The sequence below is a fragment of the Sceloporus occidentalis genome, unplaced genomic scaffold (assembly GCF_023333645.1).
Source record: "Sceloporus occidentalis isolate IW3139 unplaced genomic scaffold, rSceOcc1.0.p SCAF_2, whole genome shotgun sequence".
NCBI classification, from domain to species: Eukaryota; Metazoa; Chordata; class Lepidosauria; order Squamata; family Phrynosomatidae; genus Sceloporus; species Sceloporus occidentalis.
In genome coordinates, this window is record NW_028316982.1 from 243,954,320 (window position 1) to 243,979,337 (window position 25,018).

Here is a 25,018-nt window from a genome sequence, read left to right on the forward strand (position 1 = left end):
TCCTGTAATTTATATATGTATAAAACAATAAAATAGGTCAGAGAGACATAGGAGTGTCATTTGGTAAAGGCCTTACCTCCTGGAGAAACTTGTCATTCATCTGGCCAAAATGATGGCTTGAAGATTTAATCCCAGACACCACAAGTCCTGAACTGTAAATTCGAGGCTTCTGTAAATCTGGTTTAAACTTGTCATATAGAATGCTGCCAGGTTTAATGTCTCCATCATTGGAACACTTTTGCTCTGTTGTTGCTATTGGCATAGTGCAAGCAGGTGGAGAATATGGTAAGCCAGCTGGAACAAATGTATGGTCAAGCTGGCTTATTGCCTGGGGATTCCTTCTAATGTAAGTGATGATTTTCGGTCTCACGTGTTTGGGTTTGGGAATCTCTGGCTTTGCCTCCATCTGGTTCTCAGGCTTCTCAGTGCAATAGCATTCTCCATCCTCCTTGGCTGGCTGGGAATCCTTGGAATGTATAAGGATAGGCTTAGGGATGCCACTGTTACAGGCAGTCTTGTTAGGCACTTTAGAGGACAGGCTTAACAACTCTGCATCATCAAGGGAAGGTAGGACTGCGGTGGATGGCAGCTTGTCAACATGAAGCGCATAGAGATCCTTTAGACTGCTATTTGAGACTGTGATGTGGTTGTTAACATTCACATTTGCCACAGGGCGTATAGGAATTGGGGCACATAGAAAGGTACCAGTTGTTTCTGATATTTTGTAACCTTCTGACGTGTCATTTACAAGATGTCTCTTTGCAGTTGTCACTGTCTTTTTGCTCTCCACTGTGGTCTCTGCCTCAGTGTTATGGTTATGAGAATGGCTGTCTAACACCTCTTCTTTACTAAATGCTTTGGGGTGTTCCAGCTCAGAGGTGAGTGCTGAAGCATTTTCACTGTGTACTTTGATGAGCATCTGCTTACTTTCATTATTGCTCAGATGTCTGCTGTCTGGTACATCAATGTTATGTGTCAAAGATGGATGCCCACCAACTGTTCGATTACAACTTGCATCAGCATCATGTAGACTTTTATTTCTTGTAGGTGTTAGTGTGTCACTGAGTTTGTCATCATCAGCATGAGCCAATACGGAATCCTCTTTTCCCACTATGCATTCTTCACTCCCTTGGTTCATTGCCATGCTGTCACTATGACTGCTTCCCCGTCTTAAACCTGGGGAGTTATTGCTTCGTACCAGTCTGTCACTGGCATGGTAAAGCCCTTTGTTCAAGTATGAATCGTCTCCTTTGCCACCAAGCTCTTGCAACTGAAATGGTTTTGCTTTGTGTTCTTCAGATCCATAATCCTTTTTATTCTGTCCTAGCACATTATTTCCGTCTGTCTGACATCCAAGAAATTCAGCCAGCATAATCCTGTCAATTTTTTGCTGACATATGCTCTTAGACTGTGGACTCCTCAAGTCTGTTTTCCCTTTCTTATCACCCTGATAATCTAATTGTGCTTCTGATTTCCAAATTTCATTGGATTTAACAGTTAATTTATCAACATGAGCAGGATGCAGAGAGCTCTGCTTGTTGAAGTTTGGTACATCGTCCCCACTTGGTTGTGTTGCTCGGACATTTGATGTGTTCATTCCTGAGGTAGATGAAGGTTTAGAATAATGCATGATGTTTCCCTCTGAGACGCTATCAGTTGGACGAAACACCATGCCTAAAAAATGGTCTGCTGATGTTTTCCGAGATTTCTCAGTCTCCCCAGCCAAATGATATGAGGTGTCGATAGAGTCCAAGGATGCAGAAAGCAAGCGTTTTCCTGACACACGGCCAACAAATTCTTTTCCTAAAACTTCAGTTTTTGCCAGGAGTTTTCTTGATCTCCCCAAAGAAAGCCGTTTTATTCCTTCTGGTTCAATCCTTCTAGGTGTTTTATCCTTTGAAACATGTTGGATGAGATCAGCATCACTTTTAGAAAGAACTACTGAAAAAGTATCATTTGTATTAATCCTCAGGTTGGACAAACTGTGTCCTCGGCTAATAGGGACTAGCTTTGAAGTGTCCTTAAAACCATCAGTCCTATAAGTCTTATGCAATTCCCTGCCAGCGGTAGAAGACGGCCTAAACTCTGAATGGCCAGTTGTACTCTGAAGCCTGTTCTTTTCCAAATCTAATTGTGTGACATTTTCTGACTCTCCAGTGTTCAAACATTTTGTTTCTCCCAACAAATCATTTGTCCTTATCTCTCCTCTAGAGGTTCTGACTTCAGAAGTGATTTCGTTGGCGTTTGTGTCCCCCACTGTCACTATGCGTTCATTGTTATTTTTAATCTCATTTCTGTTGCCCTGCAACAAATTGTAACATGAGTTGTTGGGAACCAGTGGTGTACTCATTTTCAAATTCCAAGTGGCCTCTTCTCCTACAGCCCTGCTGAAAGGCAAATCTCCTCTAACTATATTAGCCACTAAGCATACTTCTCTAAGGGGATTCAAATTGATCCGGCAGGAAAAATTCCTTTGCAAACCACTTGAGCCTCTTGTCAGTTACATCCTTCTGATGAGTCAGTCATTATTAGGGCAGAGTAAGAAGCCAAGAAATCTCCAGAGTAAGAAGCCAAGAAAAAGAGATGGGATTTAATAAATGCAAAAGATGTCCATTACAGTTCCATTGAAGGACAGATAGTCCATTGAACCTGCAAAAGAAGAAACAGAGGATTATGTCAGTTTAAATTACACAAAATTGTGTTCAAAATTACATAACCAAACTGACACAGAGTCACAGATACATGCAGAGATCATTCTTTTCAACAGACTTAAAGCATGATTCACTAGCCATCTACAAATACCTGGCAAGTTTTCTTTAGCCATACAAAATAATGTGCTGCCAAAAGGGCAGTACATCCATCCACAACTGTTTTAACGAAGTTGGTAATACAATAAAACAATAGCACAGAAAGACCTGTAGTTACCTGTCTGGAATGTGGCTGAATTAATAATTGTTAGGGATTACCATGTCCCCAGATTGTACACATATGTGGGAGGAAAGAAAAAAAGTTAGAACCATTTGGTTTCCCAGTGAAAATCAATGGAGATCTGTCTTTGAGATTCTGAATTAATATTCAGAGTCTGGGTCAATCCAAGATTTGAATCACCTGATCAGGCTATAAACTGAACTGGCAGTCCCATTCATAGCCCTACCTCAAATGCCATAAAAATGAACCAATATATATGAAGAATTGTTATGACATCATCATCATTAGTAGTATTAGTATTATTCTCTCTGTCTTACACCCTCAAAGGTACATCTCTGGTGGGAACATGGGAGATGGCCTTCCCACAGTCTGCTCCTGGCTCTGGAATTCCCTTCTCAGGCAGGTTAGACTAGCATCCTCTTTACTATCTTTCTGCAGGAAAAGATTTGTTTTGTTTTGGCAGGCCTTGGAAGACTGATTGTTCAAAGGAAAAGGCATTGCATAATGTGCTGGATTTTCTACTTGTTTTTCCCTTTATATGCTTATGTTTTGAACAGGTTTTTTGGCACTTTAATTACACTTTTAACTTTTGTATGGGAGAAAGGATAAATGGATGGAGAGATAGAGAACAACAACAACAAGAAAGATTATTTTGGATCTGCAACACAGAGATTATCTTGATAGGTTGTAAAATGAAGAGCAAAGTGTGAATTCAGTTTTCATGGTGTTTGGAACTGGTTTCATTTCTACAGTATTGTTAATTAAATTCAAGAAAGTGAACATAATATCGGGACTTAATTTTGAGGCTTAAGAGGAGTTAAATAAGACATATTTTCCTTCAGGTTTCTTTAGGGTATTAAAAACTAATTATGTGATTTATCCTTATTTTAAAGAATTTCATCATTATCATTATCATCATCACCATCATCATCATCCTGATGCAGATATGTAAAGTCTTCTTTGAAGAACAAGACATTGTTAGTAACTAAGTAACTAAGAATTATTTAGGTTAAATTTTGATGCAACTACTGATTAGCTTTACCAATTTTCTGTTTATTTTCCAAATATGTTAAACAGGGAAAGATAATTATGTCTTGTTATTTTGGAACACTCAGAGCAGGAACAGACACAATATTTTCTTCTATGAAATGATGCTAAGACTCATTTTTATTTCATTTTCATTAATTCATTTTTTATTAATTCTATTTATCAGTCACTCTCTCAATAACAATAATTTGTTGGGTAACACCAGAAATGATAAAAACAGTTTTAAAACCACACATTCCACATAAGAACACAATTCCCCATCACATCATTAGGACAGAAACAGTTGTTTAAACTCAGAGGAGAGGATTAAAAACCATAGCAAACAGCAAATTAATGCAAATCCCAACATGTTCTGCATTTGATATTCTCAAAACCATCTTGCCTAAAAACAAGTCACATGACAGATAAAATATCTGAAAGAGCAATCAGCACTCTGCTTTGGATAGGATTATGCACCCAAATCACTGTTATGATGCATCAGCTACATCGTTAAAGTGAAAATGATATTTATTTAATATTTGTACATAAATTTGAACTATAAAGTTCTTTTTCTGTTGTTATGTGCCTTCAAGTTGTTTCTAACTTATGGTGATGCTTAAGCAACGCTATCAATGGTTTTTCATATCAAGATTTGTTCAGAGAGGGGTTGCCTTTGCTTTCCTCTGAGACAGAGACAGTGTGTCACCCAGTGGGTTCCCATGGCTGAGCAGGGCTTCGAACCTTCATTTCCAGAGTCATAGGCCAACATTCAAACCACTATACCAGGCTGGCTTCTCCTGATTTTATAGATATTTCTGGGAATCACAGGTGTGCTATTTGAAGATATACATTAAAAGTGAATGCATGTACAATGTGATGATTTTCACCAGGCCTGTTTCTGTGGCATACATTGATATGCTTACACAATCTCACTGAGGTGACTCATGTTCACTGGTGTACTTCTGCATTTCTGGTCATACTGAGGTTAGCCTTACTAACATGAAGATGTTGACATTCAACATTTTTCATAGCTATAAAGAAGCCAGGTTCCTAGCTCCATCACTCTCAAATTGGTGTGCTTTGGAAAACATGGATGAGTCATAAAGAAAGTACATGAAGGGGCCATTCAGACTACAGAAAAAATGGGTTTGAAAGCGATTCTTGCACGTGAAGTTCATATTGGATCCTAATCCATCACAATCCATGTCGGGGCTTGCACAAGGAAATGCCCCATACACGGAGGTATCCAGATTCAGGCTAAAATCCGTCTTTTCCCAAAAGACTCGGGTTGCGTGAAATTTGAACTTGCCCTCGATCATGATCGGGGCAAATTAGGGAGGGATTAAGGTCAGCGGGTGGGCAGAGGTCGGAGCATTCCCTCCCATCATCAGAAGGAAGGGGGAGGAGGAGGAGGAGGAGGAGGAGGAAAGAGCCGAAAAAAGGGGAATCTGGATGCAAAGATTCTGGACAGGAGGAAAGGGGGAAATCAGGGGTGACTTTTGGGCTGCAGAGGGCTGTCAGAGAGAGGTGGGAGGTGGAGAAAGTGATGAAGGAGGAGGAGGAGGAGGAGGAGGAGGAGGAGGAGAAAGGGGCCGTGGGAGGAAGGGAGCCATGGAGTGGATTCTAAAACGGAGCAGGAGGAGGAGGAGGATGAAGGAGCTGGGGGAAAGGGTCAGTGGGCATCCCCGAGGAAGGAGAGGGTCTGAAGGAAGGAGGAGGAGGATTTCCAGGGGGAATTGGGTTGCGGGGCTATACTGGGGCATGTAGGGAAATCAGGCTGCTTGTTCTACTTTCACTTCCTCTTACTCCTGGATTATTATCATGATTATTATTATTATTATTATTATTACATGTGTAAGAGGCATTCTGGAGGGCAAGGAGTGGGGGATGCATTAGCTTGCATGGGACTGAAAATGGGGACAGGGGCAGATCTGACCCAAATGCCCACACATACACACAACACACAAAAAAGAGGTTTTAAAAAAATTGACACTTTGGGGCATTTTGTGCATGGCTCTTTAAAAAAAAGGAAGGGGGAGGACACTTCCGATGCCCCTGCAAAAACGTTACAATGACGATCGCTTGATTGACAGCAGGCACCTTTGGCAGCAGACACAGAATGCATTTGATTTAAAATGCCCCTCTTTTGTAGTGGGCACTTGCTAACGGAGAGATTCGGGGGAGGGGCATCCGAATCAGCCCATTTCTTTCCAGATTTTTGATGCCAGTCTGAATGAGGCCGAAGAATCAATTTGCTATTTTTGGGACCCATTCACACTACACAATTGTACTGTTATTATTTCACTTTAACTGCCATGGTTCCATCCTATGGAATCCGGTAGTCTATAGCACTCTGGCTGAGAATTATAAATGTCCCTCCCTAAATTGCCAGTCTTAATGCATAGAACAGAACCATGGTAGATAAAGTGGGGTGACAGTACTATAATTCTGTAGTATGAATGGGCTCTGGGTCAATTTCTCTTGTGAGACATACTAACTTCAGACAGTTTCAAAATCAAAAAGGCCAAGTGTACAAAAGCTGTACATTGCTTTGCAGTGCACAACCCTCTCAGATTTCCTACAACAGTGAATCTCATGCTGTCTGCTGTGGGAGACTGGCATCCCCCCCCCCCCCCCCCGGGCAAAGTAGCAAAGACCAGTACCATATTTGTGCCCATTGGCTACAACTGTTTCTTTCTTTCCTGAAAACATATCAGGGGCTGGCAGCTGACAGACTGGCTTTGGTCCATGGACCATCATTTTGAATAGCCCTGGATGGGAGTATCTCTGCTCTCTTGTTACTGAAAACTTTCCAAGGAAAACATAAGCATCCATGTGCAACACATCCTCCTAATTTCCACAGGGGTAGCCCTACCATGATGCAAAACAAAGTGGCCACCACAGGCATTAGATTTTGGGGTATCATGAAAGGGAAGCAAATTGTTAAGGGATTTTTTTCCTATTATTGTAGCAGTCATTTTTGTATTTTATTTATTTTTATTGCATGGAGAAGAGGGGATGGAGGAGATTGTGGGATTTTATATCATAGGCGTCAAAATAGTGGATACGAGGCAAATTGACACAGGTGAATGAAGAGGAAACTACTTGTTGCTGCAATGTTGGCAACGAAGTTGTCCTGGGCAGGTTCTTATCTTCCTGATGTTGTCAGTCTGACTTGTCAAATTGACATCCAGTTATGGTTTCAGTATGTCACTTTTCACTTGCTACAGAAGGTTTGATTCTTTCAAATGCAAATATGGACACACAAACAGACACACACATCAATATGGATAATAAACTCATGTTTGGCCAATGACCATGCTCTTGAGAAGTAAATGTAAGTAAATTTATTCAAGAGATCTTTGAAATTTGGCCAGTCAGTTTAATATAACTGAAGCAAAATTGTCTTTATTTGTCAAAAGAAACAACAAATTCTTTAGTGGAAATGGAACAAACAGAGATCATAAAAATATTTCTCGGTAGTACTGTGCAGTCTTGCTTTTGTGCTAGCCTCCTTTTTTCTCTTTCTTTCCTTGTCATAATGGGGCTGTAATGTTGTTGTTTTTAAATGTACTTTTGGTAGGATTAAAAAAGAAGAAAAATACTATGGAGAAATAAATGATTGGTGAATACTAGAATTATCAAGTTCTTCCCTCTCTCTCATCCTTTAAAAAAGCTGGGTAATTTATATTCTGTAATATATGGCATTAACTGCAGTAACAAAAATGTAGTTAATGTGCATCTCTGAACAGCTTGCGTAAACAGAAGAGTGACATTTAGTTTAGAAAGCCATCAGATTTTTTTAAAAAATGCTGTCAAATGAAGAGAATAAACACAACACTCAAAACACCTTCTTCTATGAGGAGTAATAGAAGGCGAGGAGTAAAGATAAGGAAATGCAGACATTAGGAATGCTTGCATAAGCCAAGCTCAGAAAAAAATAGCATAGGGGAAACTATGCAGGATCCGATCCAAGGCCTTTCCAGTCTGGCATTCTGCTAGACAGATGCCTTGGGCGCCTTACAGACCGCTGAGAAGCGGCGGTCTGCTGCCGCTGCAGGTTGCTGCATCCGGGAACTGCAGCGGCCAAACGGTGCAGTTCCCGGACGCAGCAAAGAAGGAGCGCAAAAATCACGCTCCTTCTTGCTCCCCAGAAAAGACACCGCGAGGTGCTAGTTGCGCACTAGCGGCGTCATTTCCGGGGCACGACATGTGGACGCAGAGCGTCCATTATGTCAAGATGGCGGTGGCTGTGTGGAACGGTCGCCGCCATTTGTTACAGACTCAGTCCGTGGTAGGGTAAGGGGCGTCTGGAAGAGACGCCCCTTTCTAACCCTAGCACAGACTGAGTCCTTCCTAGGGTGCCTATTTATAACGAGCCTTGGAAAAGGCAATATCACACTTTTTGTTCAGTATTATACTGCCTCTGATCCTGAAAGTAGTCACCATCATGATGACTAGCAGTCCTTTGTCCAATTCCCTGTCCAAACTCTTCAAATTGGCAGCTATCACTATGTCTTGTGATTAATTATGTGTAGTGTGAAGAAATACTTCTTTTTATCAGTCCTGACTCAAGAGTTTGGAAAATGTATTTTGTAAACTACAATAATGACTTAACTAGTTTTGGCTAAATTAGCTGGATTATTCTGGAAACTGTCATCTAAGAAAGATAATTTCCAAGTTCTGCTTCTCAGCATTCACCTCAACTGGATGAACCCAAGTGGGGACTGTAGGATTGTGAGAAATTTTCTTCCTCACTTTCTTCACACCACGCTGTGCCCAAGATCCACTTGGACAAGAATTCCTCCTACAGGGGAAGGGCAATGCTCTTAATTTCCCCCCCTGTAGTTAAACCTCTGGTGGAAGGACAGTGTGGCTCAGGGGTAGACAACCTGCGGCCCGCAGGCCGGATGCGGCCCGGCGAGGCCTTGGGACCGGCCCCAGTCCGGTCCTGCCACCGATTGCCGCCGGGGCCTTTGGCCTATGAGGAGGAGGTGGGTAAGGGGGGAAGCGAGGGGCAAGGGGGGCAATTGTCTATAGAAGCCTCAGAAACATGCATTTATATTAACATTTTTTAAAAAATCAGCAAATTTATTCGTGTGTACTCCATTTTTTTAAAAAAAGTGTCCTCCATTTGAAAATTTTGTCCTACATTTATTTATTTATATAATTGTTTGAAAATTATTTATTTATTTATTTATTTATTGGCTTCGCCCCCCCCCCCCCCAGTTGTCTGAGGGACAGCAACCCGGCCCCCGGCTCAATAATGTTGCCTACCCCTGGTGTGGCTGATAGCTTCCCAGCTGTGCCAGTGGTTGCACTGGAAATGTTATAGTGGTGATTCTGCTTGTGGGAATGGGGTGAGGGGGACCTGTTCTCATACACTTTTATACTGCAGGCAAGCAGAGAATCAGTGCATAAGAGGGTATTGAATCCCTTCTTACACAAGCATCTAAATAGTGCAACACTAGTTTTACCAAGAGTTGTATCTCTATAACATCCCAACACCATGTTGACCTTAATGTTATAAAATGTTACTTGATTCCCCCTACCCCCAGCTAAAGAGATTTCCACATTGCAACTTTCTATTTCAGGGGAGTTGCTCTGTTGCTATGATTATGTGGGGTGCTCTTTTCTTTCCAGTTTTACAATAAGCTTTCTATGGTGTGGTGTGGTGGCCAGAAACAGATATAACATTCCAATCACAGCCACCCTTTTGCACGTAACCTCCTCCCCACAAAATGCAAAACAATGGGTGTCTACTATTGAGAAGGCCTTTCTGTTGGTGGTATGCCAGTTGCAGAATGCCTGAAGCCTACTCTGCAGCCTTTTTGGCACAAGCCCAAAAAAAGGATTTTAAAGGCTTTTAAAACTTGTTGCAATCTTTTACTTCCATTTTATCATTTATGCTTTGCTCTTTTAGGTTTTTGTTTTGTTTAAGTCTAATCTTACACTGCTACAAACATTAATTTTGTTGCATTACATTTCCTCTGTATACTGCTTTTTGTTTTAGTCTGTTCTCTTCTGTAAATGCTATCCTGAGATTTTTTTTGTGGGTTTTTTGGGCTATGTGGCCATGTTCTAGAAGAGTTTCTTCCTGACGTTTTGCCAGCATCTGTGGCTGGAAACGTCAGGAAGAAACTCTTCTAGAACATGGCCACATAGCCCAAAAAACCCACAAAAAACTATGGATGCCGGCCATGAAAGCGTTCAACTTTACAATATCCTGAAAATTTGTAGTTTACTAACATAATACAAAATATGTACATTTCCTAAAGAAGATAATAACAGAAGATCTGGCTTCCTGTTCCTCCAGACTCCACAGACTTTTTGATTAAAGACTCTGCAGAAATTGAAAAAAAGCCTTCTAGTGATGTATATCAGAATGTTTACATGAGAAATACGTTACACTAATTGTAATTTTTGCAGGCCAAATATTTAAACTTTTTTCACTGACTTCTAAAATATTGCTGATTGATAACTTGACATGCTATAATAAAAATAATAAAAATAACATGATTAATAAGCCCCCCCTCCAAAACAATATATATATATCAGCCCCATGTCTCACTGATCCTGAGTGGCTTAAGTTAATTAGACCATTGTGTCAATGAGATACGAGCAAACCTCTTGTCTTTCAACAACTGTATAATCCAGTCAAATATTTAAAGACAGAATGAAGCCTTTGATTAACTCAATCTTTATGATGACAATCCTTTTCCCATATAGGCATCACTCCGAACACTGGGAGACATAGGCATGGAGCCTTGTCTCATTCTTCCAATTGGCTACCACTCCAATGGCACTGGCTTCCATCTTGCTTCTGAGCTGAATTCAAAGAGCTAGATTTGACTTACCCAAACAGCTTGAAGCCAGGATATCTGAAAGACTGCCTCCTCTCATATGATATCTTCTGATATACTTAAAACAGGCCTCATTCCATATCCCACTACCGTGCAACTAGAATGTCTTCCTTGGGGAATTCTCTCCCAAAGGAATATAGGTTGGCTCTATCCCTTTTGAGTTTCCAATGGGCAGCTAAGACAATGGTGTTTTGCAGGTCCTTTTCACCTTGAAATTGCCTGGGCTATTTTAACTGTCTATTGTTACAGATCATGCATTTTGGCTCTAATTTTGTGGCCTGGGGATACACCAATAAAGTACAAAGTCTAACCTAGCATAACCTAGTGTAGCCTACAGTTTATAAGCTATAAAACAGGTGCTAGATGTATTAGGATGTATGCATGTATCAGTGAGACCTTGGCAGCAGCTTATGTCTGGGAAAATGATTATCAAATGTCAACAAAGCATGAGTGAGAATAAGTCACATTGTGGATGTGAGCACATGTGACCTGCAGTAATGTTTACCAGATAGGATGTTCTCAGTTATAATCAAGATAAGAGCACATCCTGCAGATTTGACTGAAAATAACCTGTAGCAGGTGCCGTGACAGTAGATGTAATTGTAAAATGTAAAAGTGAAAAATTGGTAAGATTTGGTAAGATGTTTTTAAAGAAAATTGTAAAAGAATAATTTTTAAAACAAATAATTTATATGTATAACATTAAAATTTGAATCTATTTTTTTCAAAACTTGGGGGCCTCTTCTTCCTCCTTCCAGTGAGCTATACCCCACCCACCCCATCTCTTCAACGTTTTACAGGGGCACAGGCAAATGCCACAGCCTGTATCTGCCAAAAGGCAGGTGTTTGGGTGCTGCAGTGTTAATTCTCATTAGTTTGTCACTTGGTGCAACCTGCATCCTCTGCACACCACTAGAGATACCCCTGGGTAGGGAGAATATGTCCATCATGACTGAAGTCCTTCTCAGGTTAAAACAACAGTTTGCCACAAAATGTCTTAAAATGCCCTCTAGGGGACCAGGAAGGCTCCAAAACATGCTCCCCTCACATCCCCTAGAGAGCATTTGGTGGCACAAAAAGAGAGATGTCTTTGTGGGAGCAGGTACATGGGGGGTGTCTCCTGGAGAGCTAATGCAGACCCCTAGTCTTCCAGCATTGCCTACCCCAACATACATAGTTTAGGTGCAGATTATGTGGAAGGCCCTATTTCCCAAAATAAGCCTTTCAGATTTTAAAGGGAGGGCTTTCTCTTTGTTCCACCACCATCATAGGGATGTTAGGTAAGGTCCTGTGAAAGCCCCACCTTGATGGCTGCTTCCAAGCAATCCTCCATCATGATGATATGTTCCCCTGAGTATTGTCTTTCTGCTGACAGACAATGATGTTTCTTTTACCTTAGATTGTTCACTGGCCATTGCTGAAGATCTTTTAACATCGATGTGCTGTATATTTTTTAATTAAATAATTTTTGAAAATATTTTAAAATAATATTTATTATGTTTGAACTGCTTTATAAATTGTTGCAGATTTATGTTTTTAATATTACGGTGTATTTAACTGCTTATAAACTTTTTATTATGCTTTATTTTAACTGTATTCTATTTTAACTACAGTGGGCCTTTGGTACTGTACCTGTCAGGGTTTTGGTTCCAGCCCACCCACCCCTCCTGTGGATACCAAAATCTGTGGATGCTCAAGTCCCATTAAATATAAAGACATAGTAAAATCATGTCCCTGATATAATATGGCAAAATCAAGTTTTGCTTTTTGGAATTTATATATTTTTAACATATTTTCAAGCCATGGACGGTTGAATCCGTAGATAAAGAATTTGTGGATATGGAAGGCCAACTGTACATCATAATCCACCTTAAATTCTATATTGGGAGAAAGGTGAGGTATAAATTAAGTTAAATAATTAGATGGATTTTAAAATCTAAGTTGAATTCTAAAAATCCATTCTTTTTTTTTAACCCTCTAAATCATGAGTTTTTATTTCCTCTGCCTCTGCCGTGTGAGCAGGAACCTAGGCTGATACTATGGAGACATGCTTTCTGATTACTCCTAGATGTCACTCATGCCTCTTTTTACATTATAAGAGGTGAACAGAGCCAGATATGTTGAGGGATAGAAGTGTCCTTTCTTCTTGGACTATTCATGGACTGTGATAGACTGAGAGATGGTTTGCATCCTCATTCTCCCAGATTCATGCCACGTGTTTGTCTGCAGCAGGGAATCCTGTTGCTGTCATAATACAAAGTCAATCTGCTTTATCAAAAGAATTGTCCAACTCAGGAAGCATGTTCCTCACACAGACAAACTTTGAGCTAAGAGGATAACAGGGATGATCTAGCACTTGGGTTCTATTCTATAGCCATACTAATAGGACCCTGGCTAACGTTATTCAGAAAGAGAGGCATGATGAAACTTTAAAAAAACAAAAATCAATTTATAGGATCTTCTTAATATATTAATTATTGCATGGTATGAACAAATATTGAACATAGCTATGCAATTTTGTGGAACCACAGTCATTTTGCCGAATTTGCAAAGGCACTGAAGTCTCAGTTGTAAATAAGTATTCAGGGAATTATGAAAGTGTGGAATCTATTATCTGTTGTACAAACATGTAGATTCTGGAGAGAACATGCCGCAACAACTGTTCTGAAATTATCTAATTGACTCAGGGCTGAGTCATGCTTTATGTGGCAGACACATTTGCAGATGCTTGTCTCCCAGTGGATGAGTGTAATCTTTACTGCTGTACATCTTTCATTTGTTTTGCTCTTCATGGCAGCATTCCAGCAGCTGTACCAGACACAGCTCACAAAGTTGGCCTAACACAAGTTAGTAACATTCAAGGCTGCAGGCTTTGACCCACAAATGACTTCATATTATTGTGGGCCATTCCTATTAACCATGCACTTTGTGTAATTGTAAGCTAAAGACGAATGACAGCCTGAGCTGCTGGGAAATCAGCTATCCAGTGCATAGTTATCTGAGTGCTTAGACTCATCTCTTATTTCCAACTTCTAATTCCCACCAACAGGGAGGGCTTGATGTTCTTGGGTCCTGCACTAAACATCTCATGATGATGTTGATTTCCTTTTTCTCTTCCTCCTGCTCTTTATCTTGTCACTATCATCTTTATCCCTTGCCTTTTCCTAAAACTAGGACTTGGGGAAGTTTCCATGTTGCAGCCTGGCAGTTTGCATACCGAACATGTTTCATCTAGCAGTCCCTGCATGGTGTCATAGGCCTGTTACAGACTGCCAAAATAAAGCTGCTTCGGGTCTCTTTGGAGATATGCTATTTAAATGATGCATGGGTCCTAAGAGTCCGGAGGTTGCACCAAAGCCACACTCCATTCCTAAGCACTGGAGTGCAGCTTTGGTGCAGCTTCCGGATTCTTAGGACCCATGCATCAATTAAATAGCATATCTCCAAAGAGACCCGAAGCAGCTTTATTTTGGCAGTCTGTAACAGGCCATAGTTTGTAATTGCTCTCTCTCTCTCTTTTAACACAGAACAGATACAGCCTTAAGATTATGGACATTTCCTACAGATAGCATACAAATGTCTCTAGTCTTACCATTAAGCTCTGCGAACAGGCCCTACATTTGCCATACCTGAAGGGGAAAAAAACTTTTATTTGCACATTGACTGTTTTACAAAATGTGTAGGTCAGCTCCTATCAAAGTCCACCATCCATCTCTTCTGAGTTCTAAGCTTATTCCTCCCCAATATTAATAGAACTCATACTGCTGTGAGGTAGAACTCACAGCAGTGTGAGTTCCATCTCCACATTTTTAGCTCAAATGTAAATGTGCCATAACTTTCACAATCTCACCAAGCAAGGACAAAACTTTTGAAATATTTCATTCTTGCATGTGAGGACAAAAGAAGAAAAGTAGGGAGGCAGGTTTATCATAAGAGTGTTATTCCAGCCAATTTTAAAGTTGATATGTTTCCTCAGGGAATTCCTGGAATCCTCATACAAGTGCTATATTGGATGGAACCCAATGACCATGGAATAAAATATCATAAATCTGCATTTAGAACTAAGGAACTGAGTGTGAATTTAGACCATAAATAAATAGATAGATAGAAAAAACTCAGACTAATCAATTTTAAGGAATGGGTCATCCAACAAAAGTTGTTTGTTGCTAAAGCATAAAACAGGATTGGATATAAATATTTTAAATAAATACACATAACAGTGCATTATTATAACAGGATGGAATGCATAACCAGGAGGTAATCAGCAGTGGAGGCTATTTTATGCATGCCTGAATTCTGTAAAACCTATCTACGCTTTTAATTGCTTCCTCTGTAGTACATCTATATCTAATCATGTTTGAGCTTTCATCTCCTTCCTTTCCTACCTTCCTTTTACTTTTCTATTCCCAGGACAAGTAAAACAGAAGTCTTTCATCTTAACCCACGGGGAAAGTACAGATCCCTAACTCAAGGTAACATAAAATCTAACTGCTGCTTGTATTCTAATATCTACCATCTAAATTTAGATTTCAAAATAGTGAGAGATATTCAACTGGTTATCAGGCCACTACCTATTAAATGACAGAGGGAGCGATCAGGCAGACCCAGCAACATCAGGGACTGCCTGAAGGAAGAGGCCCCTCCCTCCTCAACTGTCATTTTGGCCTCAGAGGGAGCGATCAGGCAGACCCAGCAACATCAGGGACTGCCTGAAGGAAGAGGCCCCTCCCTCCTCAACTGTCATCTCAGCCTCAGAGGGAGCGATCAGGCAGACCCAGCAACATCAGGGACTGCCTGAAGGAAGAGGCCCCTCCCTCCTCAACTGTCATCTCGGCCTCAGAGGGAGCGATCAGGCAGACCCAGCAACATCAGGGACTGCCTGAAGGAAGTGGCCCCTCCCTCCTCAACTGTCATCTCGGCCTCAGAGGGAGCGATCAGGCAGACCCAGCAACATCAGGGACTGCCTGAAGGAAGTGGCCCCTCCCTCCTCAACTGTCATCTTGGCCTCAGAGGGAGCGATCAGGCAGACCCAGCAACATCAGGGACTGCCTGAAGGAAGAGGCCCCTCCCTCCTCAACTGTCATCTTGGCCTCAGAGGGAGCGATCAGGCAGACCCAGCAACATCAAGGACTGCCTGAAGGACGAGACTTCTCCCTCCTTTGTCACCTTGTATTTTGTATTTCATTATGATTTTTACTGTACACCGCTATGATCATTGCGGAATAGCGGTTTATAAATAAAACATATTATTATTATTATTATTATACAGCTCAGAGTTAATCTAGTAGGTGTTCAGCATGCAGAGAAACTGGTTTGTATTTTTATTATTTTTTAAATGGAATAAAATAAATACAAATTTTATTCGTACTTCCTCTTCTCATGTGTGAAATGCAATGATCAGCATGAAGTTACCTTCAGGTTTTTGTTTGCATTCATCTGAATTTTTCAGTGCAGTTCTCCACTCAAAACATGTATCAAAAATGTGTACATAATGAAAAATTATGTATAAAAGTGCACAACACTGAAGAAATCACGTGCAAAAAATAAATAGATTAAGAAATGGTTACAGATTTGCAGCCAGAGCAATCGGGTGTCTCACCAAACTACAAATCCGAGGATTCCACAGAATAGAACCACGGCAGTTAGAATGGAATAATGCTATAATAGTGCTATAAGTCTGTATTGTGAATGGGTCCTCAGTCTCCCAATGTCTTTTTCTTTGCTTGAAACCAGAATGTTTTTACATCAGAATCACTTTGCTTCAGAGTATTTCACTGCTTCCCACTCAATTCATCTCCCTGAAAATATTTTTTAAAAAGGTCTTGGCCACAGGGGAGGGGGAAATTGTCTTCTTTTCCTTGAGGCTGAGAGCATGTGACTTTCCCAAAGTCACCCAGTGGGTTTCATGGCTGAACAGGGAATTGAACCCTGGTTTCCAGAGTCATAGTCCAGTGCTCATACCATGCTGGCACTTAAAATAGTTACTTTACTGAAAATATAGTCAATGAGACAGAGAAGTTGCAACTAACTCTTCAGTTTTAAATCTGAATATTCCAGGAGACAGACAGACAGACAGACAGACAGACAGACAGACAGACAGACAGACAGGTATCGTCTCATTTTTCTCCCAGTGCAGGATCCCAAGTGGCTTATATTGTAGTCTAAAACAAACTACAGCTGAACACCAGTTAAAGAGGAAATTTAAAGCAGTTAAATAAGCTATAATATTAAAATCAATAAACTCTCCCCTTTCACCCTCTCCTACTCAGTTGATCTATGAGCCATAGTATGGAGAGTTTTGTAGTTATTTGCCCTGATTCTCCATTCTCAGAGCTCCTAAAAGGAGAAGTCTTTGTCTCATTATTTGAGCAGCAAATGTCCAGAGGAGCGAGACCAAAATGGTGAAGGGTTTGTAAACCATGTCCTATTAGGAGAGATTTAGGGAGCTGAGGATGTTTAGCCTAAAGAAGAGAAGGTTAAGAGGTGATATGACAGCCGTATTTAAAGATATGTCATATTGAGGATGGAGCAAGCTAGTTTTCTGCTGCTCCAGAGAATGGGACTTGGAACAATGGATTCAAACTACAGGAAAAGAGAATCCACCTCAACATTAGGAAGAACTTCCTGACAGTAAAAGCTTTTTGACAGTGGAATACACTCACTCAGAGTGTGGTGGAGTCTCCTTCTGTGGAAGTTTTAAAACAAAGGCTAGATGGCCATCTGTCTGGGGTGCTTTGACTGTGCGTTCCTGCATGGCAGGGGAGTTGGACTGGAATGGCCCTTGAGGTCTCTTCCAACTCTATGATGATATGATTCTATATATAAGCCTCATTCCAGACCAGGGAGATGCGCACACTAATCTAGCACATTAATCTAGGGACATGCAGTCTCCAAACTCAAGACTCTGTGTGGACGAAGGCCATCACCTTTGCTATGAGATGCCTACAGCCTCTATTCAACAAAAAACTTCTTCAACACAAATGACTCAGTCTCATCATGATTATCCTCAAATATGTACCAGCCTGCCACCACCATTAACACTCCTACTTTTTCTGAAACATTTTTTTTAAAAAAACAATATATTGGCTTACAAGTTTGCTAACTTGTTCTGACCTCCAAAGGATTTCATTCTGTCCCTGTGGCAATTTCTCTGCTTCTCAGTAATTCATAACCTACCATATGATGCAGGACCATTTGCTTTGGTAAGAAGATTCATAACAGTATACTGATAAGACAGGACTTCACTACTCATCCTTTACAAGAGAAAGTATCCTGACTGTGGTATCAAGATAGCTCATTGAGAAAAGGTCAACCGCCCACAAGATTTTTCAAAATGTAGGCCCTTTTTTTATAGAATACTGACAAAATGCACTGTTTTCTATGCAAAAATGTTGTCTTCAATGCAAAAAATGGAGTTGAAAAACATCCTGTTCAGAGAAGCCTTCCCATGCATTGCATAATTGTCGCTTACTATTTGATGTTCTTTTGGTGCCTGTTTATCGAACCATTTCCTGTATTGCTATGTACTGTATATGTATTATCCTACTTGAGAGTAGATTAACCATCCATTATGAAGCCAAGCCCTCCCTCCAGTCCATCTGCCTTGGTCCAGGCCTTGGAGGTAGAGAGGAACTGCTGGACTTCTTACCCTTTCCCTCCACCACTACCTTCTCCTTCTGTGTCATGTCTTTTTAGATTGTAAGCCCAAGGGCAGGGAACCGTCTAACTAAAAAGATTGTATGTACAGCGCTGTGTAAATTTACAGCACTTCATAAATAAAGGTTAATAATAATAATAAAGAAGACCATGTTTTTGCAACCTCTCTGCCCCCCAGGGTTTTGTGCAAAACCCGTGTGTTTTCTCTGGGGGGACCCAAAGCTTTGTGTACAAACAATTTTTTTTGTGGAAATTACATTTTGGCAGTAAAAGTGATGAAAACTAGTTTAAAAATGCCTGAAAGAAACTCTCTTAATCTCAACAATAAGAATGTTTTCAAAATTGTTTTTTCTGGCATGCAAGGATTAATTAAGGAAAGATTTATATCCCAAGGGTTTGTTCATGTTATGCTCAGAGTGGTAGAAAATCAATGCCATAGGAATGTTTTTCCCCATGGTGGTGATTACATATTGTCCAAACAGACCTTTCTCCCATCAAATAAATGGTACTGTCAACCACTTTATAGAAGGAGGATTGTTCTAATTTCTAATTTATTTAAAATAGTTTTACTGCACCACTCCTGGGGCTTGAGGTACCTCACAATATATTCAAAACTAACAATAAAACAATTAGCTAATTGAAATCCCATCGATCAAAGTCAGAGACATAAAATTATCTCAAATCACAATGGAATTATGTGAATGTCATTAATTGCTAATAGTGCAATATTATTCCTTCTCTGGATCAATCTTTATTAAAAATGCATTCTGAGTGCATTTTATGCATCATTTAAATGTTTGACTATGAATCATGTTTCCAGTTCTGTTAAAAATGGACAGTAACACAGACACACTTTTCAGATCCAATTAAAAAAAGGTATTGAAATTTATTCTATTCCATGGATTTTTAATCTTTAGCTTCTTTTTGGGGCTATAATATACAATAGCATTTAGCGTTTACATTTCTGTACAGCTTCATATTGAACTAAGTAGTTTCTAAGCAGTTTACAACATGTAAGCTAATTGCCCCTAACAAGCTGGGTAGTCATTTTTGTGACCTCGGAAGGATGCCAGGTTGAGTCAACCCTGGAGCCCTGGGATTGAACTCACAACCTTGTGGCTCCAATACTGACTGAAGTACTAGCATTTAACCACTGCGCCATCAGGGCTCTGCAACCAGGTTAGGTCCAAATTTACAAAACACTGGCGCGTTACACACCGCCATTTACTACGCACTCTGCATGTCCTAGGGTTAGGAAGGGGCGTGCTAGGGTTAGGAAGGGTCTCACCTTCCTAACCGGTCCCGTTCCTAGGACACGCGGAGCGTGTAGTAAATGGCGGCGCCCGTCCACACGGGCGCCACCATATTTACGTCTTGGACGCACAGCATCCTGACATGGCGCGGCGGAAGTGACGCCGCAAGTGCGTGCCTCATGCCTCGCGGCACCACTTCTGGGGGCCAAAAAGGAGCCCCATTTCGGTGCTCCTTTTTAGCTGCGCTGGGAAGCCTCGCGGTCTGGCTGCTGGGGCTTCTCGGTGTAACTAATGACGACAGCGGCAGACCAACCGCTTTAGGGCGGTCTGTAACGCGCCACTGTATCATTTATTGTACCAGGGGTTTCACATTTTTAAATCATGCCTTGTGAAAAATAAAGAACACACAAAGATTACCATTATACAATACAGTATATTGTTTACTTGGAGGAAGGTTAGCTTTCTAAATATTTCAGATAGTCAGATACAGAAGTTGCAATGTTTCTGATTTGCCTTGCCATTTCCCCCTATTATACAACATAGGTAAAATATGCTGAGGAAAGAGAAGTACGTGGTAAGGTTCATACATGAGTTCAGTGTTGTTGCCATCCAGTCAGCTTCAATTTATGGCAACCCTACAAATTAGAGACCTCCAAGATCCCTGCTCTTGTTGATCAACAGCCTTGCTCAGGTATCACAAACTCAGAGCTGTGACTTTCTTAATTGGATCAATCCATCTGTAATATATATTTTTTTACTTTCTTCCTTCCAATTTGTCAAGCATTATTATTTTTTCCAATGAGTTATGTCGTCTCATTTCCAAAGTACAATAGCCTCAGATTAGTCATTTTGGCTCCCAGAGAGAGTGTAGACTTGATTTGTTCTCCTGTTGTTGTGTTAACTGTCTTTGAGTCAACCTTGACTCATGTTGACTCTGTGAATGAGACACCTCCAAGCCACCCTATCTTCAACAACTCTGCTCAGGTCTTGCAGACTTGGGCCAGTGGCCTCCTTGATTAAGCAATCTTTCTGGTTTGTAGTCTTCCTACTGCCTTCCACCCTTTCAAGCATTATTGTCTTTTTCTAGTCATTCTAGTGATTTCTAGTGACCTTCTCATGATGTGGCCAAAAAACTACAGCTTCAATTTTGTCATCTGGGCTTCTAGGGAGAGTTCAGATTTGATTTGTGCCAGGACCCAGTTGTTTATTGTTTTGGCCATTCCTGGTATCTGCAGAATATCAGGAATTCTGCAGCATCACATCTCTAATTTTCTTTCTATCACCTTTCTTCACTGTCCAGCTTTCACATCTATATATAGTGATGGGAAATACAATTGTATGGACAATCCTAACTTTAGTGTTCAGTGGCATATCTTTGCAGTTCAGGAGCTTGTCTAGTTCTTTCATAGTTGCCTTTCACAGTCCTAATCTTCTGATTTCTTGTCTGCAGTCTCCATTCTAATCAATGGTTGATGCAAGGTATGGAAAGTCTTTAACTATTTCAGTTTCTTCATCATCTACATTGAATTTATGTAAATCCTCCATGGTCATTATTTGTTTTCTCAATATTTAACATTAAGCTCACCTTTATCACTTTCCTCTTTGACTTTGCTTAGTAATTGTTCCAAACCTTGTTATTTTGGTGTCATCTGCATATATTAGGTTGTTGATATTCCTTCCTTCGAACTTTACTCCTCCTTCCTCTGTGTCTAGACCTGATCTACACATGATATTTTCTGCATACCAGTTGACAAAATATGGTGATAGAATGCAATCAAATGTGACCCCCCTTTGTGACTGGGACCCATTCTGTATCTCCATATTGTGTTCCTCTTGTCCTGAATATAGGTTGTGCATCAGGACAATCAAAAATAGTGGCAGACCCAATTCTTTAAGGGCAGTCCATAGCTTTTTGTAATCTATGCAGCCAAAGGCTGCATAGAGGTCTTCAAATCTTGATCCTTCAGATGTTTTGGACTTCAGTTCCCCGCATTCCTGACTGTTGGTCAACATAGCTAGGCCTTCTGAGAGTTGAAGTCCAAAACACCTGGAGGACCAAAGTTTGGGAATCACTGCTATGGTCTATAAGCACATGCTGATTTTCTTCCTGGCAGTCGTTCGTATGCAGTTGATGGTATGCATTTTTGGCTAATTATATATTATGTGCACATATACACAAAAAGACACACAAACACAAATTCAGAATTTTTATTATTTGCCATGAAGTTGGCTTTGACACATGTCTGATGTTTGGAAGATCTGAAGGTTGGCAGTTTGAGGCCCAAGTGCTGCATGATGGGGTGAGCTACTGTCACTAGTCCCAGCCCTTGCCAACCTAGCAGTTCGAAAGCGTGAAAATGCAAGTAGATAAATAGGCACTAATTTGGTGGGAAGGTAACAGCATTTGATGCAGTCATGCTGGCCACATGACCACCAGAGTAGTCCTCAGACAATGCTGGCTCTTTGGCTTAGAAATGGAGATGAGCACCGCCCCCTGCAATTGGTTACAACTAGATATTTAGGTCCAGGGACTATTGTTACCTTTTCTTTTAACTCTATGAATAGGAGACCTTCAAGACCTCCTGCAAATATTGAGCCATAGCTTCCTTTATTCTTCCACCTCCACTTATTAATTCCTACCAATAAGACAACAGCAAACAGTCAGGCTAAAAATTCATAAGGTACAAGGGGAGTGATAGGTCTACCCTATTGTTATGAAGACCAGTTCACATAACAGTGACTTATTTACAATCCTGATCACTATGGTTGGAATCCTGTTGGTTAGTCCCAATTACAATGGACTCAATCAGTTGTTGAAGGTTAGAATTCAAAGATATAGGTGTGTGAGTCTGTAGAATCAATATACAGAGATCTTGTAGCACCTTTGAGATTACTGAAAGATTTAAGTTGGTAGCATGAGCTTTAATAGACTACAGTCTATTTTCTCAGATGCCTTTTGTTGAACGGTAGTTCAACATGTGGATTATTCTAAATGATTCCATCAATCCACTCTGATTAGGACTAACAAAAAGACTGTGTGGCCAATCAAAGGTATGGCCATGCAATGGTATGGCATCTGGGTGGATGTGGGAGGTATTTGGAGGTTGCAGGCAATGTGTTTGTGTGATGGTGTGTATATATGGTCAAGAGGCAACAAAAAATATTACCCAGTGGTGCAGCTTGACACCACACCTTGTGGTCAGGCCATGTGTATTCAGTTTGGCTTGGGAGGAGGCCATGTGAGCAGTGAGGTTTTGACCCAATTTGGTGAAAAGTGGAATCAAGCTGCTTTTTCATGCCCATCCACTACAATCATTCCTGGAAAACAATATATTGGATTGACTCAGGCTACTGAGCCTGCTCACTTATCATCATTATCAGGGAGGATCCTAATAGCCTCCTGTTCATTCTGGGTTCATGTCTGAGCAATGATAACAACTTGGTTGTCATCTTGGTTGGATTCTCTTGGTTTGTCTTCTGGTTCTAATTTCCCAGCTTCCTGGATCCCAGCTCTTTGCTCCTGTTCAGTGACTGTCTACAGCCCTGGCTCTGACAGTGATTTATAGCATCTTACTTTTCTTCCTTAATCGTAATAAAGTGATAGAGGACTGTATGGAACTCCAGATGTTGTAGGACTTCATATCCCATCATCCTTCATCATTGGCTATATTGCCCAGGGATAATAGGAGATATAATCATCTCTGACTTATTGCAACTGCCAAATATACAATCAGTTTTTGGAAAGTTACTCCTTTGGCCAACAACTCCCAGAATTTCCAACCAGTATGTTTCCCCAATCTCCAATGGTATATTCATGAGGTGGTCATTTTCACTGTATTTCTTGTAAAACGCAAAGGTACACTATGCTGTTGAAAACACAGCCCCCTTCCCATTTTAAATGGAATTTCTTTGCATGTGCACAAATATGGAGGATAAGTACAGGGAATCCAAACTCCCCAACTTTAGCATGTTTAGCAAAGATGTAAACCCAACATGAAAGCAATACTTATTTGGATTTTTGTGCCTCAGCAAATGGAGTTATTAGCAATCACTTACACATACCAAATTCTTACTGGAGCACAATCTAGGCAAATAGGGAATGCTGTATCTGGATCTTGATCTAAGGCTCATGCTTCAAAATTGGGATTAAATGGTAGGATTCAGGCCTTAGTGTCTCCCCCCCCCCCCCCCAAAAAAAAAATTATACTCCTCTCTTTACTATCTTCTGCAGAGGAGATTTTAATTTTGTCAAATAAATATAGGTCACTTACAGTCAGACCATATGTGATGCTCCTCTGTGTGACTGTTTCATTTTATACTAAATAGAGCAGGCATCTATTTTAACAACAGAGGGGCAAGCAGGGGTTTGCTATACCTGGTTGCTTTTTATTCACCTCAGGTGTTAAAAGACCTTGAAGTAACAACAACCAAAGCCAAATATATTGCCACTATTTTCAAGATAAGACTATAGTCTGAAACATAGCATTAATTACTTGTTAGTCCACTGAATTCTGCAAATGAACATGTTTAGATTGTATATCAGTTTGATGATGAGCCAATGCATGTATATACTGGAGAATTCATAGAAAGCATGTTATACTATTTTTGAATGGGTATTTGTGTCAGTCTGTTCCAGCATAACAAAATAAAAGTATTTATACACACTTTGTAAACAATCATGTGCACACCATGCTTATGTACAGAGGCTTGGATACTATGCATCCAAGAAAATGAATTATAATCCACAAAAGTTTGTGCTAAACTATATCTGACAGTCTTGATGGTGGCACAAGCCCCTCTAATTATTGTTGTCATATATGTTTGCATGATGGACAAAAAGTTGAATCAGAAAAAAGAAAAGCAGAAAGCTATTCCCCTATATACAGTCTTAGAATTTGTGGGCTTGTGTACTTTCTCACAGAAAGCTATGACTTCTTGTTAAAGGTTACATCAATCCCCTTTCTTATCTTTTACTATAGATTTTTGCTTTTAAACTGGACTGGACTGGACTGAAATACTGCCTTTGAAAGTCAGAAGTATTATCTGAGACCACTTGGAGCCAATAAGCCACCACCTTTCCCAGTATCATATGCAAGCATGGCAAAGTTGATTTTGGATGATAATTACTGAGAATCAAAACACCCAACTTTATTTTTTTCAGTAAGGGTTGACAACTGCCTTCCTTATTGCAGCAGAAAGCATACTCCCAGAGAGGTATTAATCACTTCTGAAGTCCAAATTGCATGGCTACTCTGGGCAGGTTTTAATAACCACAGACATGGATCCTAAAAG

General features: G+C 40.4%; 1 protein-coding gene across 2 annotated transcripts in view; it reads right to left on the minus strand.

The window, feature by feature from the left end:
* Positions 1–25,018, minus strand: part of LOC149319899 (microtubule-associated tumor suppressor candidate 2-like) — a 440,967-nt gene that overhangs the window by 321,531 nt on the left and 94,418 nt on the right. For both annotated transcript variants that reach the window (XM_089512562.1, XM_089512563.1), the window contains exon 2: positions 77–2,649. In XM_089512562.1, coding sequence (XP_089368688.1) covers positions 77–2,350 — 2,274 coding nt within the window. In that variant the 5' untranslated portion in view covers positions 2,351–2,649. The remainder of the gene's footprint in view (positions 1–76; positions 2,650–25,018) is intronic.